At 38.0% G+C, this 17,148-nt stretch overlaps 1 protein-coding gene across 4 annotated transcripts in view; it reads right to left on the bottom strand.

Moving 5' to 3' along the window:
- The window catches only part of LOC149813461 (scramblase-like protein), a 58,617-nt gene that overhangs the window by 3,246 nt on the left and 38,223 nt on the right, over positions 1–17,148 (bottom strand). For all 4 annotated transcript variants that reach the window (XM_089992480.1, XM_089992483.1, XM_089992482.1 and 1 more), the window contains exons 7-10: positions 16,656–16,721; positions 16,499–16,555; positions 16,331–16,392; positions 5,963–6,083 (exon numbers count right to left, since the gene is read on the bottom strand). In XM_089992480.1, coding sequence (XP_089848606.1) covers positions 5,963–6,083; positions 16,331–16,392; positions 16,499–16,555; positions 16,656–16,721 — 306 coding nt within the window. The remainder of the gene's footprint in view (positions 1–5,962; positions 6,084–16,330; positions 16,393–16,498; positions 16,556–16,655; positions 16,722–17,148) is intronic.

Below are 17,148 nucleotides of genomic sequence, written 5' to 3'. Positions count from 1 at the left end.
GCTTTTCTCTCTTTCTTTTTCCTTTATTTATTTTCCTTTTTGCCTTTTTCTTTTTTTTTTGTTTTTTATTCACTTGAGAGGGGTCCACATAGAGTCGTTGGACCCCTCCAACGGTCATAAATATGACCGTTGGAGGGGCTCCAACGACTCTATGGGAGCCCCTCCTTGGGTCCCTTGCTGTGTATAAATAAGGGGCACAGCCCCATGTATTTGTTAAGCTTCTTTTGAAGCATTCTATGAAGTGAGATATATTTTTTATCTTCTTTTTGTGCTTGACCACTTTTGTGGTTTATTTTGCCCTTTAGTGGCATCTTGTGTATGTGCGTGCTTCCGTGCTTTCGCTTGGAGACGTTGCTCTTTTCATTTGGCACTTCATTACATGGTATCAAAGCTTTGGCTAAGAAGGCTTTATTGGATCCTCCATTGACAAGTAATACCTCTCCTCTCTCTTGTCTTATAAATTTTTCTTCTAATGGCCAACAAAGATGCAAAAATCGATCTCTCATTCAAATTGGATGGGACCAATTATCGCATGTAGGCGGCCGCTATGGAGAATAATCTCAAAGGTAAAAGACTTTGGGGTTATGTATGTGGAACCATTCCGGAACCACAACTAAAGTTAACTAAATTTGAAGGAGGTAAAGAAAAAGCCTTGAATGAAGAAGAAAAAGAAAAGGCTATTCTTGATTACTCTTCTAAAATGGAAGATTGGGAAAGTGAACATGCTAAAATCTTAGCATGGTTCATGAATAATGTCGAATTGAAGATTTGTGCAAATCTTGCTAAATTCAAAAAGGCTAATGAAGCATGGTTTTTCATGAAAGGTATGTACACTCAAAGAGACCTTGCTAGGCACTTTTTTCTTCAAGAAAAGGTAAGAGCTACCAAGCAAGGTGATATGAGCATTAGGGACTACTATAGTGCCCTATCCTCTTTATGAGATGAACTTGTCCTTCTCGAACCGCAATGGGAAGGAAGTGCTATTGCTATGAGACAAGAGCAAATGGAAAAAGAGAGGTTCTTTCAATTTATTCATGGGCTTCGTCCCGAATTTGAACAACTTAGAGGATCTCTACTTCATAGAGCCTCTACTCCTCTAAGCGATATTTAAATGGATGTTGATGAAGTACATGCCGTGTCTAGACCCGGCAACAATGTAAGATCATATAAACCACCACATTTTTGGAAGAATAATGGTGGAGGAAGGAAAATCATTTGTCATAATTGTAATGAACCGAGCCATATTCGTCCCGATTGCCCTAAATTCAAGAAGAAGGTAGCTTCCGTGGGAGAAACTCCCCCAATCATCAATGAAGATTCAAAGAAGGATGGTGACATAAAGGATTCCATCGCACATCTAACCGAAACTCTCCAACAATTTATGAAGATGAACGCCTCTACATCATCATCCTCACCTTCCACTTCCGGTGCCGCCATTTCTTCATTCCCAGGTATGTCTTCTTGGATTCTTGATTCGGGTGCCTCTTTCCATATGACTCCAAATGCATCACTTTTGTCAAAACCAAGTCTCAATAAGTTTAAATCATATGTATCCACCGCCGATGGAACTTCTTTAAATGTTGAGGGTATTGGAAATCTTGAGAAAATTTATGACCAAAACAAAGAATTTTTTGTTCCCAAAATCCGAATCATCCCAAAACTTAATCTAAATCTTTTCTCCGTCTCTCAAATTACCGATTTTGAGTGTAATGTGTCTTTTTCACCAACCCATTGCTATGTGCAGGATCTCCGGTCCGGGAAGCGGATTGGGCAAGGCCATAGAAGAGGGGACCTTTACTATATGGATTTTTTGTCTTTGCCATCCAAATCATTTTGTAATCATGTTCAATCCAAAGATATTGAGACTTGGCATAAGAGACTTGGGCATCCTAGTATTTCCAAATTGTACCTTTTTCCATTTTTGGAAAAATTTTGTAATACAAATACATTTACATGCAATGATTGTATTCTTGGGAAAATTCACTCTCTTCCATATTCTCATAGCAATTTTGTGTCAAAAAGGCCTTTTGAACTTGTGCATTCCGATGTATGGGGACCGGCACCCGTTATGTCCAAATGAGGCTTCTCTTACTATGTTTCTTTTATTGATGATTTTACTAGATACACATGGGTTTATATTATCAAGAATAAATCTGATGTCTTCACTAATTTTAAAGAGTTTCACGCTCTTGTTCAAAACCAATTCCAACACAATATAGCCATTTTTAGATCCGACTCAGGAGGAGAATACATGTCTAAAGACTTCCAAAATTATTTTAAAACAAATGGAATTTTGCACCAACAATCTTGTCCTAAAACCCCGCAACAAAATGGTCTTGCGGAAAGAAAACATAGGCATTTAATTGAAACCACAAGAACTCTTCTTGTGTCTAAATGTGTTCCTAAAAACTTTTGGGCCGAAGCTCTTCTTACCGCAACATATCTTGTGAATCGTATGCCCTCTTCCTCTTTGAAAAATGTTTCGCCTTTTGAAAAATTATTTAAAATTACTCCCGATTTTAATAGATTAAGAGTCTTTGGATGCAAATGTTTTGTACTTAGTTTAGGACAAGATAAGTTGTCACCTAAAGCTATTGAATGTGTGTTAATTGGCTATGGTGAGAATCAAAAAGGTTATAGATGTTTTGATATTCGAAACAATAAATTATATGTGTCAAGAAATGTAAACTTTATTGAAGAACAAAACGGTTTCGATATCCACACATCTAAGGAAGACATCGATTATTCTTTTCTATTTGACTTAGCTCCTAGAATTGAGTCTCCTGAGGCTATTTCTTGTGATACTAGTTGTGATGGAATTTCACATTATAATGATATACAACAACATGGTAATACCTCCCAAAATGAAAACCTTAATGATATAAATGTCTATACCCGGCGGATAGGAAATAAACATCAACCTGCTATTGACAGATACTCTCAAGACTTCTCTTTAGAAGAATCTACTGACAACAATCTACCTAGGAGATCTTCTCGTACCAGTAGGCCACCACAAAAGTTTGTGTCCTATGAATCTTTTTCTCCGAATTATAGGGCCTGTCTTATGTTAATACATTCGTATCACGAACCTACCTCTTTCAAGGAAGCTAAAAATCACCCACATTGGATTGAAGCCATGAAAATCGAACTAGAGGCTCTTAACAAGGCCCAAACCTGGAGCATTATTCCTCAACCTTTAGGGAAGAAGGCAATTGGGTGTAGATGGGTATATAAAGTCAAAACTAAATGTGATGGGTCTCTTGAAAGATACAAAGCTCGTTTGGTAGCAAAAGGCTATGCCCAAGAATATGGGATTGATTATGAAGAAACTTTTGCTCCCGTGGCCAGAATGACTAGTGTACGAACCTTAATTGCTTTAGCATCCATCAAACAATGGCCTATATACCAACTTGATGTTAAAAATGCTTTCTTAAATGGAACTTTATGTGAAGAAGTTCTTATGGATCCTCCGCCGGGTCTTGAAATTGGGAAAGGCAATATTCTAAAATTAAACAAAGCTCTTTATGGGTTAAAACAAGCGCCAAAAGCGTGGTATGATCTTTTTAGCAAAGTAGTTCTTGATAATGGTTTCTCCTCATGTTACACTGATACTGCTTTGTTTGTTAAATCCTCTAATGAATACATAACCATTTTGTTATTATATGTCGATGATATGATTATCACAGGTAATGATAAGAAAGGCATTGATCTTATTAAAAATATTCTTAAGAAAAATTTTGATATGTCTGATCTGGGTTTTTTGAGGTATTTCTTAGGAATTGAAGTTGCATACTCCCCCAAGGGGTATGTTCTATCTCAGATGAAGCTTGCCTCTGATATTATTGCTAGGTCTGGGCTAACAGATGACAAAAGGGTGGAGACTCCAGAAGTGATCAGTGTCAAGATGAGAGCCAATGATGGCACTCCTTTAGCAGATCCCACGCCTTATTGTCAATTGATTGGATCCTTAACATATTTATCTATTACCAGGCCTGACATTTCCCATGCAGTTCATAATGCAAGCCAATTTCAGACTGCTCCTACCACCACCCACATGGCAGCAGTAATGAGGATTATCAGATATCTAAAAGATTCCATAACTAAGGGAGTATTCTTATCCTCTTCTTCACCTCTTACTTTACTTGCGTATACTGACTCTGATTGGGGGGGTAACCCCGATGATCGTATTTCTACCACAGGTTATTGTGTGTTTCTTGGGGAGTCACTTATCTCCTGGAGGTGTAAAAAGTAGCGTAAAGTTTCTCTCTCATCTACTGAAGCCGAATATCGTGCGATGGCCACTACCACAACTGAGATTATATGGTTAAGAAGCTTACTTAAAGATATGGGTGTCTCATTCTCAACTCCCTCAAAGTTATGCTGTGACAACAAGAGCTTCATTTATATCGCTAGCAATCACACTTTTCACGAACGAACGAAGCATATTGAGATGGACTGTCATTATGTTCGAGATGAGTTTTTACGAGGCACCATTCAACTTCCATATGTTCCTACCGAATATCAGTTGGCGGACTGCTTCACCAAAGCTTTGCCTTCGCCTCGCTTCTACTTCCTCCTCAGCAAACTCTCGGTGATCTCACCATTTACTAACAGGCTGGGCTTTGGCCCGGTTCTTAACGGGCTCAGGTTTGAAGAGCATCCCATGACCCAGCCCATCGTCCCAATGGGCCAATGTGAAGCGGGCCGAGGCTGGCCTGGCCCGGCCCAAACCCAACTAATTAGTGCAACTAATTAGGTAAATTATAAATAATTAACAAGTTCCCATGTACCCAACTAATTATATTTCTAGTTTTCATATTTATGCAACTAACTATGTCACACGGACTCGGCTAAGGAGGTGCCGCACCCGAGTCGACACGCCCCGACACGGGTGCGGACTCGGGTGCGGCTTCGGACTCGGCCCGGACTCGGTCAACGCCGAGTCGGACTCGGTCAACGAGTCCAGGCCGAGTCCGTCCACATTTTGGACTCGATCAACTTTGACCGAGTCCAAAAATGTCCCTAAAAAATCAATTTTTTATATTTTTTATATTTTTTATTTAAAAAATATATATATAAAAAGAGGCACAGACTGTGACTGTGCACAGTCACAGGCTGTGCAGTGTGCACAGTAACAGACTGTGTACAGTCTGTGACTGTGTGACTGTGCACAGTCGCACAGTCTGTGACTGTGACTGTGCACAGTCACAGTGCTGTGGACTGTGCCTGTGCACAGTCACACTGTGGCATTTTAAAAAAAAAAAAAAAAAATATATATATATATTTTTTCCAGAGTCCCCGTGTCCAAAAATTTTAAAATTGTGCCGCACCCGTGTCGCACCCGCACCCATGTGACATAGGCAACTAATTAAGTAAATAATAATAGTTACCAAGTTACTATGTAATTAATTATTTCTTTTAATTAAAAATTAATAAATAGCTCAGGCCCGTAGGCCGACCCGGACCCGGCCCACGTATATAAAGGGCTGGCTTTCGTCCCAGCCTAAAACCTTGACCCGAACCCGGCCCATGGCAGGACAGATCAGCTTGGCCCATCGGGCCGCCCGGCAGGTGCCCACCCCTACTGCTGATATTTCAGATAATCCATCCTAGACAACGCCACACCTTTACAAGTAACTATCAGCTTGTCAGTAGAATGGTAGATGATCAAAGTATCTATATGAAAAGAAAAATGGGTGCATGAAATGATCAACATCATGATTTTTGGATTTGGAGTTCATTAGTTCTATCATGTCCCTAAGCCAGGAACTTGGGAGCATTTTCAGCTCCAAAGTCATTTTCGATTACCCATGAACAGTAAGGAATAGGTTTAGCACAAACAATAAGTAAATCTTCTCAAATGCTGATTGTTTGTAAACATATCTTGGAATACAAATTTTAGAAATACTAGCACTTCAGTCATACTGAACTAACAACTTTACAGTTATAAAGAGGGGACAACCTCAAGGCCAATACCCCTCCAGTCACGATCAATTTCAGCAAGTACATTCCCTTCATTGTCCTTCAGGGTAAATGTCCAGTTCCAGAAGCCAGCATTTTCAACAACTGAAAACTGAGTTTTCCTATATACACAACCACAATAAAAGTCATTAACAGGAACAATATCCTGATCTATAAAAAAGTTGGAACTTGGAACAGTATCCAGAATAAATAAATAAAAGAATGATCACTGAATGAGAAGTTGGAAACAATTAATCACCTGCAAGCATCCAGAATATATACTTAAATAACTAAATATACAGATAACCATAGATATCTCTTGAACTAGTCTAGTCATAAGCTCATTTATTGGTGGTTCTATTTGTAAAATTGTCTATGACAAGACAATACGCATACGAGCACAAATACTTTAGAAAAGATGTGTACGAAGGCACTCTCACAACACTTGAACAAAGTACGCAAAAGCGTAAAAATAGTAAACATGCACTATGGCATGTATTTTATAGAAAGAACAAAATGCTTGAGACTCTCAAGCTTAGGAGAAGTGAGGGGGAACACCCCTATTTATACAAGAGAAATGAGGTGCAAGAGGGGGCTCCCAAAGGAATCGTTGGGGAGCCCCCAACGACTCTATTGGGGGGACCCCCAATACACCTTTATGACAAAAATATAAAAAATAAAAATGAAAAAGAAATGCAAAAATAAAGAAAAAGAAAATTACAACATATTCCAATTGGAATATGCGCAAGATGGGAAATTACAATAATGGCCTTTTTGGGTGAATATATATATATATAGAGAGAGAGAGAGATACGTATACATATATGATATATATGTATACGCATCTCTATGTATATAAGTATATATATATATACTTACAATAATGTTTTTGGAGATACATTTTAACACCCCCCCTCAAACTTACGGTGCGATAACCGCAAGTTTGCCAAGAAGGAAATGAAATCTGGGCGAACAAAGAGCTTTTGTGAAGAAGTCCGCAAGTTGACAGACATCACGTATGGTAGATCAATAACCTTCTTCAAGTATTCTTCCCTGACATAATGGCAGTCCATCTCGATGTGCTTTGTTCGCTCGTGAAAGGTGTGATTCTTGGCAATATAGATTGCACTTTTATTGTCACAGCATAGCTTGGTTGGTTCTCTGATAAGTACTCCTATATCTTCCAAAAGGCGTCGAATTCATACAATTTTCATAGTAGTAGATGACATGGCTCTATATTCGGCTTCAGTTGATGACAAAGAAACATTTTGTTGCTTTTTACATTGCCATGAGATCAAAGACTCACCTAAGAAAACACAAAAGTCAGTGGTGGAGTGACGGTTACTAGGATCACCTCCCCAATCTGAGTCAGTATAAGCAAGTAATTTTAATTCAGAAGAAGATAGAAATACTCCCTTATTCATTGTTCCCTTCAAGTATCTGATGATGCGAAGAACAACACTCATATGAACGGTTGTGGGAGCGTGCTGAAACTGACTGGCGATGTGGATGGCATGAGACAAATCAGGTCGAGTAATGCTAAGATACATCAAAGAACCTACCAACTGCCTGTAAGGAGTGGGATCGGTTAGAGGAACTCCGTCGTCAATCTTCATTTTTTATCCCACGACTTCAGGAGTTTCGCAGACTTTGTCATCAGAAATCCCTGATCTGTCAATAATCGCACAAGTTTAAATTGAGATAAAAAGTAACCTCGTTGAGATTAGACAACCTCAATTCCAAGAAAATATGTCAGAAAACCCAAGTCTGACATTTCAAATTTTGAAGTCAAGACGGACTTAATACCCTTGACTCCTTGAACATCATCACCTGTTATTAGCATATCATCAACGTAGAGCAATAAAATTACAATCCCTGCATTAGATTTTCTAGTAAACAAAGCAGTGTGAGTATAACATGAGGAAAAACCATTTTCCAGCATTACACTGGTAAACTTATCATATCAGGCTTTGGGGGCCTGCTTTAAACCATAGAGGGCCTTTCGAAGACGAAGAACTTTATCTTTAGGAATTACCATGCCTGGTGGGGCATCCATATACACTTCTTCGTTAAGATCACCATTTAAGAAGGCATTTTTAACATCCATTTGAAAAATGTTCCAATTTTTAATAGATGCAATAGTAATAAGACACCTAACTGTAACAATTCGGGCTACAGGGGCAAAGGTTTCTTCGTAATCAATTTCATACTCTTGCCCATACCCTTTTGCAACTAAGCGAGCTTTATACCTTTCTAGAGAACCGTCGCTCTTAGTTTTAACTTTAAAGACCCATCGACAGCCTATAGTTTTCTTTCCTATAGGTAGAGTTTGGAAATCCCAAGTTTTTGCCCTTTTAAGAGCATTAAGTTCACTTTGCATGGCTTCTTGCCATTCTATACATTTTTTAGCTTCTTCAAAATTTCTTGGTTCAAAATAAGAGTGAATGGCACTAAGACAAACCCTATATCGGGGTGAAAAAGAATCAAAAGAGACAAACCGAGTTGGAGGTCTTCTATTCCTTTCAAATCTTCTATGGCCAGGAATAGGAGTAAGCTCACTATATTGATCAATAACACTTCTAAAAGTGTCTTGGTTTCTACGAGAGTAGGTTATTGGCTCACTTGGAACTCTACTTTCTTGTTCATTGAGTGAGTTATGTTCACCAATATCTCCATCATTTTCTTCATCATGGTTTATTGATACATCATCATCACTAGATATATCATCATTACTAGACAATAAGTCGAATAAGGAGTAATCAAAATTTTCTTGTTGAGAAACATTTTTTTCAAAACCACTCTCATTTTCTAAAAAAGTTACATTTCTAGAGACATGTAGCTTATCATCTCGAAGGTCATAACAACGAAAACCTTTTTGAGTTTCGGAATAACCAAGAAAGGCACAAGGAATAGCTTTGGGAGAGAGCTTGTCATTCTTATCCGTAAGTATGAAACACTTATATCCAAAGACTTTTAACCTATTATAATCAGGTTCAAGCTTATGTAATACCTCAAAGGGAGATATTTTTCCTAATATCCTAAATGGTAAGCGATTTATCAAATAAACAGAAGCAAGAGCAGCTTCAGCCCAAAAGTTTTTAGGAATATTTTGAGATATAAGAAGGGTCCTAGTGGTCTCAATAATGTGCCTATGTTTTCTTTCCGCCAACCCATTCTGTTGAGGCGTTTTAGGACAAGACCTTTGGTGAACAATTTTGTGATCCTCAAGATATACCTTAAATTGATTGGAGAGATATTCTCCTCCATAGTCACTTATAAAAATCTTTATGTTACTGTTGGATTGATTCTTAATCATTGAATGAAAATTTTTAAAACACGAGAACACTTCATGTTTAAACTTAAGAAAATATATCCACGAATATCTGGAAAAATCATACACAAATATTACATAATAAAAAAAACCTCCTTTTGAAACAACAGGTGCAGGTCCCCAAACATCTGAATGAACAATTTCGACAGTTTTAGAAGAGAACATAGTTCTTTGCTCAAAAGGTAAACTTCTCATTTTTCAAATAATACAGTCATTACAAGAAAAAGAGCTTTTACATAGGTCTTTTGCAAAATGTAAATATGATAGCTTGGTGATATTAGGATGACCAAGTCTTTTGTGCCACACATTTATATCTTTATGTCGGGCAACATTACACAAAACTTTTGGAACTTGAAGAGATTCCATATAGTATAAATCTCCTCTTCTAAAGCCTTCCCCAATCAATTTCCCGGACTGACGATCCTGTATTAAACATTTATCACAAGAGAATTTAATATCGCAGCCATGGTCCGTGAGTTGAGAAACAGAAAGGAGATTTAAGTTTAGTTTAGGTATAAATCTGATTTTTGGAATAAAAAACTCTTGAGTTTCAAAATTACCTATTCCTTTGATTTCAAGAGAGGTTCCATCTGCAGTGGAGACATAAGATGGGGAACCATTTTTCGAGTAATCGGAAAGTGAAAAAATGTTTGGGGACATATAAAAGGATGCACCGAAGTCCAAAAGCCAAGAGATTTTACCTGGAGAGGAAGAAGTGGATATAGCGGCACCGGAGGTAGATCCCTTGAGGAGAGGTTGAAGAGCTTCCACTATTTGATTTATAGAGAGGGTCCCACTCGAAGATGCCTCCTCCTTCTGCGGTACACCAGTGGTAGTCATGGCTAGGAGCTTCTTCCATTTGAGACATACGGGTTTGATATGCCTCGGTTCTTTACAAAAATGACAGATAGTTTTGCTATAGTCCCTTTTTCCTCTTTGACCACCATTTTCACCTTGATTTTGAAAATTAAAGTGAGGGGGACGATAGGTTCTTACATTGTTTTCGGGTCTTGATACGACATTGACCTCACTATTTTCTTCAATATTATAAGGGACCGCAAGAACATTTGGTCCTTGTTTACATAAATTCATACGAGTCTCTTCACCACTTAATTTGGTGAGAACATCTTCAAGAGAAGGGGGAGAAAAAGAGAAAAGAAGAGATGACCTTATTTGCTCAAATTCGGGCCTTAGCCCATTCAAAAAGTTGGAGAACCGATCTTCTTCAAGTTGCTTGTGACGGAGCTCAATTGCCTCTCCACTCCATTTTGGTTCAAGCATTGCAAGCTCATCCCAAATACAGGAAAGATCGGCAAAGTATTCCATAATCGTCATTTCACCTTGAGTAAGGGAGAAAGGCTTCTTTTGAAGATAATACTTATGAGATAGATCCCTTGATGTGTACATTTTTTCAATATAATGTCAAGCTTCTGATGTCTTTTTGAACTTAATAATGTTGGCATTAATCTTGGTTTCCACGGATGAGAAAAACCATGAAAGAATCTTGAAATTCTTCATTTCTCATTCATCGTGCTTCTTGGAGTATTCTTTAAGGGCTTTGGTTCTTTCTTCTCCCTCAAGAATCTTGATTTCGCTTTCATTTATCACGGTAATCTTGGGTTCCGGTTCCGGAATTGGGCCAAGTACATATCCCCATAGGCCCTTCCCTTTTATATGAGCCTCCATATTTCCGGCCCAAACATGATAGTTGGACCCATTTAATTTGAAACCAAGAGCGAAATGAGACGCTTTTTCGCCCATTAGAGAGTAAAGAGGGAGGGAGAAAAGCGTACCAACACAATATTTCCAACACCAACTTTGCACAAGATTCTTCTAAAATATTTGAGAAGAAAGATCCACCACTTCAAACTTCAAAGATCGGAAGGCACGTTTTTCGAGGCACTCGAAAAAAAAGAGAATCCCACGATCTTCAATAATCAACCTTGCTTTGATACCATGTAAAATTGTCTATGACAAGACAATACGCATACGAGCACAAATACTTTAGAAAAGATGTGCACAAAGGCACTCTCACAACACTTGAACAAAGTACGCAAAAGCGTAAAAATAGTAAACATGCACTATGGCATGTATTTTATAGAAAGAACAAAATGCTTGAGACCAGTGTTGTTAAAAGCGCGCCTCGCCTCGAGGCGAGACCCTTTTCGCCTTGAGGCGCACGTAAAAAGCGCAACAGCCTCAAGGCGTACGCCTCATGCGCCTTGAGGCGTACGCCTTGAGGCGAGGCGCGCCTCAAAGTGAGGCGCGCATTAAACATCGGATGGCCCGGACCCGAGTTCGACCCGGATCCGGGCCCGTATTCTCGAAAGATCGAGAACCTGTGTCTTTAAAAAAGACACAAGTGCTTCGGGGCGAGGGAAAGCCCTCGCCCCTTCTCTCTCCACTCCGTCCCCTTTCGTCCACCGCCACTGCTCGCCGCCGGCCACCACTCGCCGCCGGCCACCACTCGCCGATCACCGCCTCTGCTGAGAAGGGATCACTCGCAGTGCGACCACTCGCCGTGCGACCACTCGCCGCCGCCACTGCTGTCGCCGACCACCACTCGCCGCCTCTGCTGTCGCCGACCACCACTCGCCGCGCCACTGCTGTCGCCGACCACCACTCGCCGATCACCGCCTCTGCTGAGAAGGGACCACTCGCCGCCGGCACTGCTGTCGCCGGCCACCACTCGCCGCCGGCCACCACTCGTCGCCGATCATCGTTTTCCTTCAGGTATGGCTTTTTCGTTTTTTTTTTTATTAACCAGGGGCGTATCTAGGGGGGGGGGGGCAGGACTGGGCTGTAGCCCAGTCCTGCCTCCCGAAACAGTTAAATTTTTTTTTTTTTTAAAAGCCCAGTCTTACCCCAACCCTGATTCCATATGAAATAGATTTTTATCCATTTTTGTAGCTCAGCCCAGTCCTAGCCCAGCCCTGACTGCAGCAAATAGTTTGATTTGTCCATATGAAATAGATTTTTATTAATAATTGTAGTCATTTTTTATCCATATGACTGCGGTCCCTTGGTTTCCTTTTTTGTCCATATAACCGTAGCGATGATGATTTCTTGGTGTGCAATCAAATATGCGATGTCCTGAATTGTTTAAGCATGCATTGAATTGGTTTTTCGTCAATAATGCTCTTATGGAACTGAAAAGGCTCTTATGGAACTTGTATCCCTTGTCATGTTGGTGGTCACTTCAGCGCAACTTCTCTTGAAGATAAAAGTTGGACATAAAGGAGCAGTTGTATGGTTATTTCAATCAGTTTCTGATGTATAGGAGCCCACCCGACCTACATTTTGGAAATAAATTTGTTGAATGAAACAATAAAAAGCAACTTTTTCTTCAAACTGACTATTTAAGGATCTCTCAAGATGCTATTAGGTCTATCTAGATGTTGATCCATAGGATATTTTACACTATAACCCATTTTAATTGAATTAATTTGTGATTTTTATTGGCTCACATCTTTGAGTATGAAAACAGTCTCAGTTTTGAGTGCTTTTACAATAGGATAATGAAGCAAACTAAAACAGATTGTGGGGTTGTAGGTTTCTTTTCACTACTGTGTAAACTGAGATAGAACACACAATTGAAATATTCAAACATAATGGTGACCTCTGTTTAGCATATTCAATATATGTTTTTTTTTCCGGCATTTTCACAATTTCTTGGGGTTGATCTCCGGAGTTGGTTGGTGTTTTCTTTTTGTTTTTGAGAAGAAATCTGGGATCCAAACCACCTCCACTCTATCTCTACTATGTGTGTGTGTGGCTATAAGTGTGCATTATTGAATGAACTTTGAGACCCAATTAAAAAACTGACCTAATTATATTTATTATTTTTTTCTCGTCAATTATGTTTTTTTCTAGGATTCGTATATAGCTTATACACCAAGATTGTTTATTTTGCATTTGTTTTCATGTAATGTGGTCAGCAGAATGCATGATGTTAATATATATTTTGTGTTATGTATTTTTGCAGTTGAAAAATGGCAAAAGATGTAGGATGGGATCATGGAGTTAAAGTTCCAAATCCTACTAAAGATCCTAAACTTGTAGGACATGTAATTTGCAATTACTGTCATAAACAGACTACAGGAGGCATCTATAGGCTAAAACATCACTTAGCTGGCACAAAGCATGGTGTAAGCATGTGCGAAGCGGTTCCACATGACGTGAAAAGATTTTTTCAGAATCATCTAAAGGATCAGAGGCTAAAGAAAGAAGAGTTAGAGCAAACCAAGTTGGATATCGGGAGAAGTGTTTATTTTGGATCATCAACCGGCGATAATGTGAATAAAGAAGCTAGTAGATCAGGTAGTGATGCAAAAACAAGTGCAGCTGGTCCTATGGACCTTTTTGTGAACAAAGAAGCACGGCAAACCACAATAAACACTGCTTTCAAAAGGGATGAAAGAAAAAATGCATGTCGTGCCATTGGTAGATTTTTTTATGCAAATGCCTTATCATTTAATCTTTGCAACAGTCCATATTTTGGTGCAATGGTAGAAGCTATTGCAAATTATGGGCGAGGGTTCAAACCACCTTCTTATCATGAGATCAGAACGTGGATTTTGAAGGACGAGGTAGATTGTACTCATGAAATTTTGAAAGAGTTCAAAAAAGAGTGGCCAAAGGTTGGTTGCAGTATTATGGCAGATGGTTGGACAGATGGGAAAGGAAGAAACTTAATTAATTTTCTTGTGAACAGCTCATCTGGGACAGTATTTTTGAAGTCTGTTGACATCAGCGACATGGAAAAAACTGGTGCAAATTTGTGTCAGTTGTTTGAAGAAGTTGTTAAAGAAGTTGGTGAAAGTAATGTGGTGCAATTCATTACAGATAATGCACCAAATTATGTGGCAGCTGGAAATATGTTAACAGCAGGAAAAACATGTTCCTATTGAGCATGTTCCTATTGAAAAAGTCACTTCACCTCATGTTTCACAAAATGGTTTTAGGCAAGACATGTCTTCAAGAGATCGAGGTAAAGTTATATTCCTTTTACCTAGCTATGAATATAAATGTATTTTTTTAATTACATAACCTAAATATTTAATACATGTTTTTTTATTGAAGGAAAAAGAAAAGCAAAAGAAGTAATTGAGGACGTGGATGAAGAAAGTGTAGATGATGAAGAGTCAGAGAATGAAGATGAAGAAGAACCTATTTATATGGATTCTTCAGATGATGATATTGAAGACTTAAATATTAATGATGACGAGACACAACAAGAGCCTAGGCCCTAATTCATATCATAGAGCTATTGGCCATTTATATGTTTTTTGGGACTTTCAGTTGTAATTGTGAATGTTAACACTCTTATTTTAAAGAATTCTGGACAAATACATTAACATTTGGTTGTTAATGTTAACATGCATTTTTTAATTATGACATGATGTTGTTAGTGCTAATATGCATTTTGTTGTTAATGTTAGTTTTTTATTGAATGAATGCTCATATTTATGCAATTAGATACTTATATAGATCAAGTTGTTGCATTAATGCTACTTTTACATGTTAATCTCATATTTTTTTCGTATTTATTTGAGATTTTTTATTTCGTGTTGGTTGGCGCTTCATCAATAAAGCATTTCTTATTTATTTATAATTTTAGATCATTTTTATAGTTTTTTTTAAGTTTAAAAATATTTTTTTTGAGGCTTACGCTTTGCGCCTCGAGGCTTGCGCCTCGAGGCTTACGCCTCGCCTCAGATTTTGGTGGAGCGCCTCGCTACGCCTCAACGCTTTTAACAACACTGCTTGAGACTCTCGAGCTTAGGAGAAGTGAGGGGGAACACCCCTATTTATACAAGAGAAATGAGGTGCAAGAGAGGGCTCCCAAAGGAGTCGTTGGGGGGGTCCCCAACGACTCTATTGGCGGGACCCCCAATGCACCTTTATGACAAAAATATAAAAAATAAAAATGAAAAAGAAATGCAAAAATAAAGAAAAAGAAAATTACAACATATTTCAATTGGAATATGCGCAAGATGGGAAATTACAATAATGCCCTTTTGGGTGAATATATATATATATATATATATATATATATATATATATATATATATATATATATATATATATATATTTATATATATAGAGATACGTATACATACATGATATATATGTATACGCATCTCTATGTATATAAGTATATATATATACTTACAATAATGTTTTTGGAGATACATTTTAACACTATTTCATTTATTTTTGGTGATTTATGTTCAAATACAATCACCAGTAAGTTATGCATAAATCTGGATTTATATCCTAATTGACTCTATTGGTAACAACTGCTAGATATATCTAAAAGCTTCTTGAAATTCAATTACGAGAAAGTTAAATCCCTTCATGAATCTTTAATTCATCTCATGCATCCAGTACATTGTTCCCATCTCTATTCTTCTATTTTCTGTTCAACTGAAAACATTTTTCTTAAAAACTTAAATGGATTTTCAATCTCTGGAGGTCGGCTTTGGATTTTAGCAGGCTATTGGCAAATGAACTGTAGTGTTTCAGCAAGCTCTGAAGCAGACTGAAATCTTGAGAGGAAATTTTCACAAAATGGTTTTACTGGTTAATCATTGCACATTCTGCAGAGCTGACTTATATTTAAAATCAATGGATTTAATCTACATGTATAAGACTAGATATCCATTTTGAAGTTCTTCTAGTGAAGCATGAGAAGTCTCATATTTTAACTCCAAGTATGAATTGGGAATGGCTACCTCAAAACACTGATCATCTGTTATTTTTCAATGACAAAAAGAAAACAAATACCCTCAAACTAAAGTTACATGGTACGTGGCAGTAGTTACTTCTGAACATCTCTTTCAATTAAAACTAAATGGACTTCACTATAGTATTAAAAACCAAAAAAGAAAGGCATCCTAGGCATTAATACTAGCCGCCTTTGGAGAGTCTGTGAACCCAAATAATTAATGACATGAAGCTACGCTCAATAAGGGAGGAAAGTGATTATGCAGATGGCAAAATATATTAAAACTCGAGTTTGCAACAAGATATCACCCCAGGTATAGATCGTATATTCTCCTCCAAAGATGCCACCTCCTGTGAACCACACCAATTTCCTGTAGAAACCCGATCCCATGAACTCCTTAATCACATGTTGAATAATATTCCCTTATTAATAAGAGAAATAAAGGCGATATAAGATAGGATAAGGAGGTAACATACCTTACCATTTATCTCTGCATAAATAGTGCTATTTATCAACCAAGGGGGCCTGCGTACCTAAACTAGGTAATAGCATACAATATTTATGTAAAACTTTAAGCTCCAAAATTGATAATTGGAAAGCTGAATATGAATCAGAACGTGTAAAAAATCTCACTCTGAATAGCTCATTCCCTTGGGCATCAGTTATGTAAGCAATGAAAGGGCGCCTTGTACGCAATAGCTGAAATACATAATCAGCAATATAGTTATATGCCACAAAGAAATGAATGGCCTACACATCATCTTGGAAAAACAGATTGACCTTTTTTTCCACTTTCAGACGCACATGCCAAATAATCATTCGAAGTCAACAACATGACTTGAAAAAGAAACAAAATTTTGGGTGAAGTATCTTCATCTTGCACATAAAGTAGAGAGCATGAAAGGCATTAGAGGTATTCTGTTCCACAACAAGGACAGCAATCTCCTAGAGAATTTCACACTTGAATGACTTTGACGTTATTTCACATAACTTTTTCTCAAGATGCACTTTTTATGTTTAAATTCAACTATTAATTGGATAGCTGATCTCAAGTGAACATTCCAGATTTCACTCAATAACTTGGAGCACCTAGAAAATTTATATCCAGGAGTTGAGCACTATTCAA

Source organism: Nuphar pumila, chromosome 16 (genome assembly GCF_984573655.1).
Source record: "Nuphar pumila chromosome 16, dmNupPumi1.hap1.1, whole genome shotgun sequence".
In the NCBI taxonomy this organism is placed as follows: Eukaryota; Viridiplantae; Streptophyta; class Magnoliopsida; order Nymphaeales; family Nymphaeaceae; genus Nuphar; species Nuphar pumila.
The sequence above is the reverse complement of the archived record's forward strand: the minus strand, read 5'-3'. Positions and strand labels throughout refer to the sequence as shown.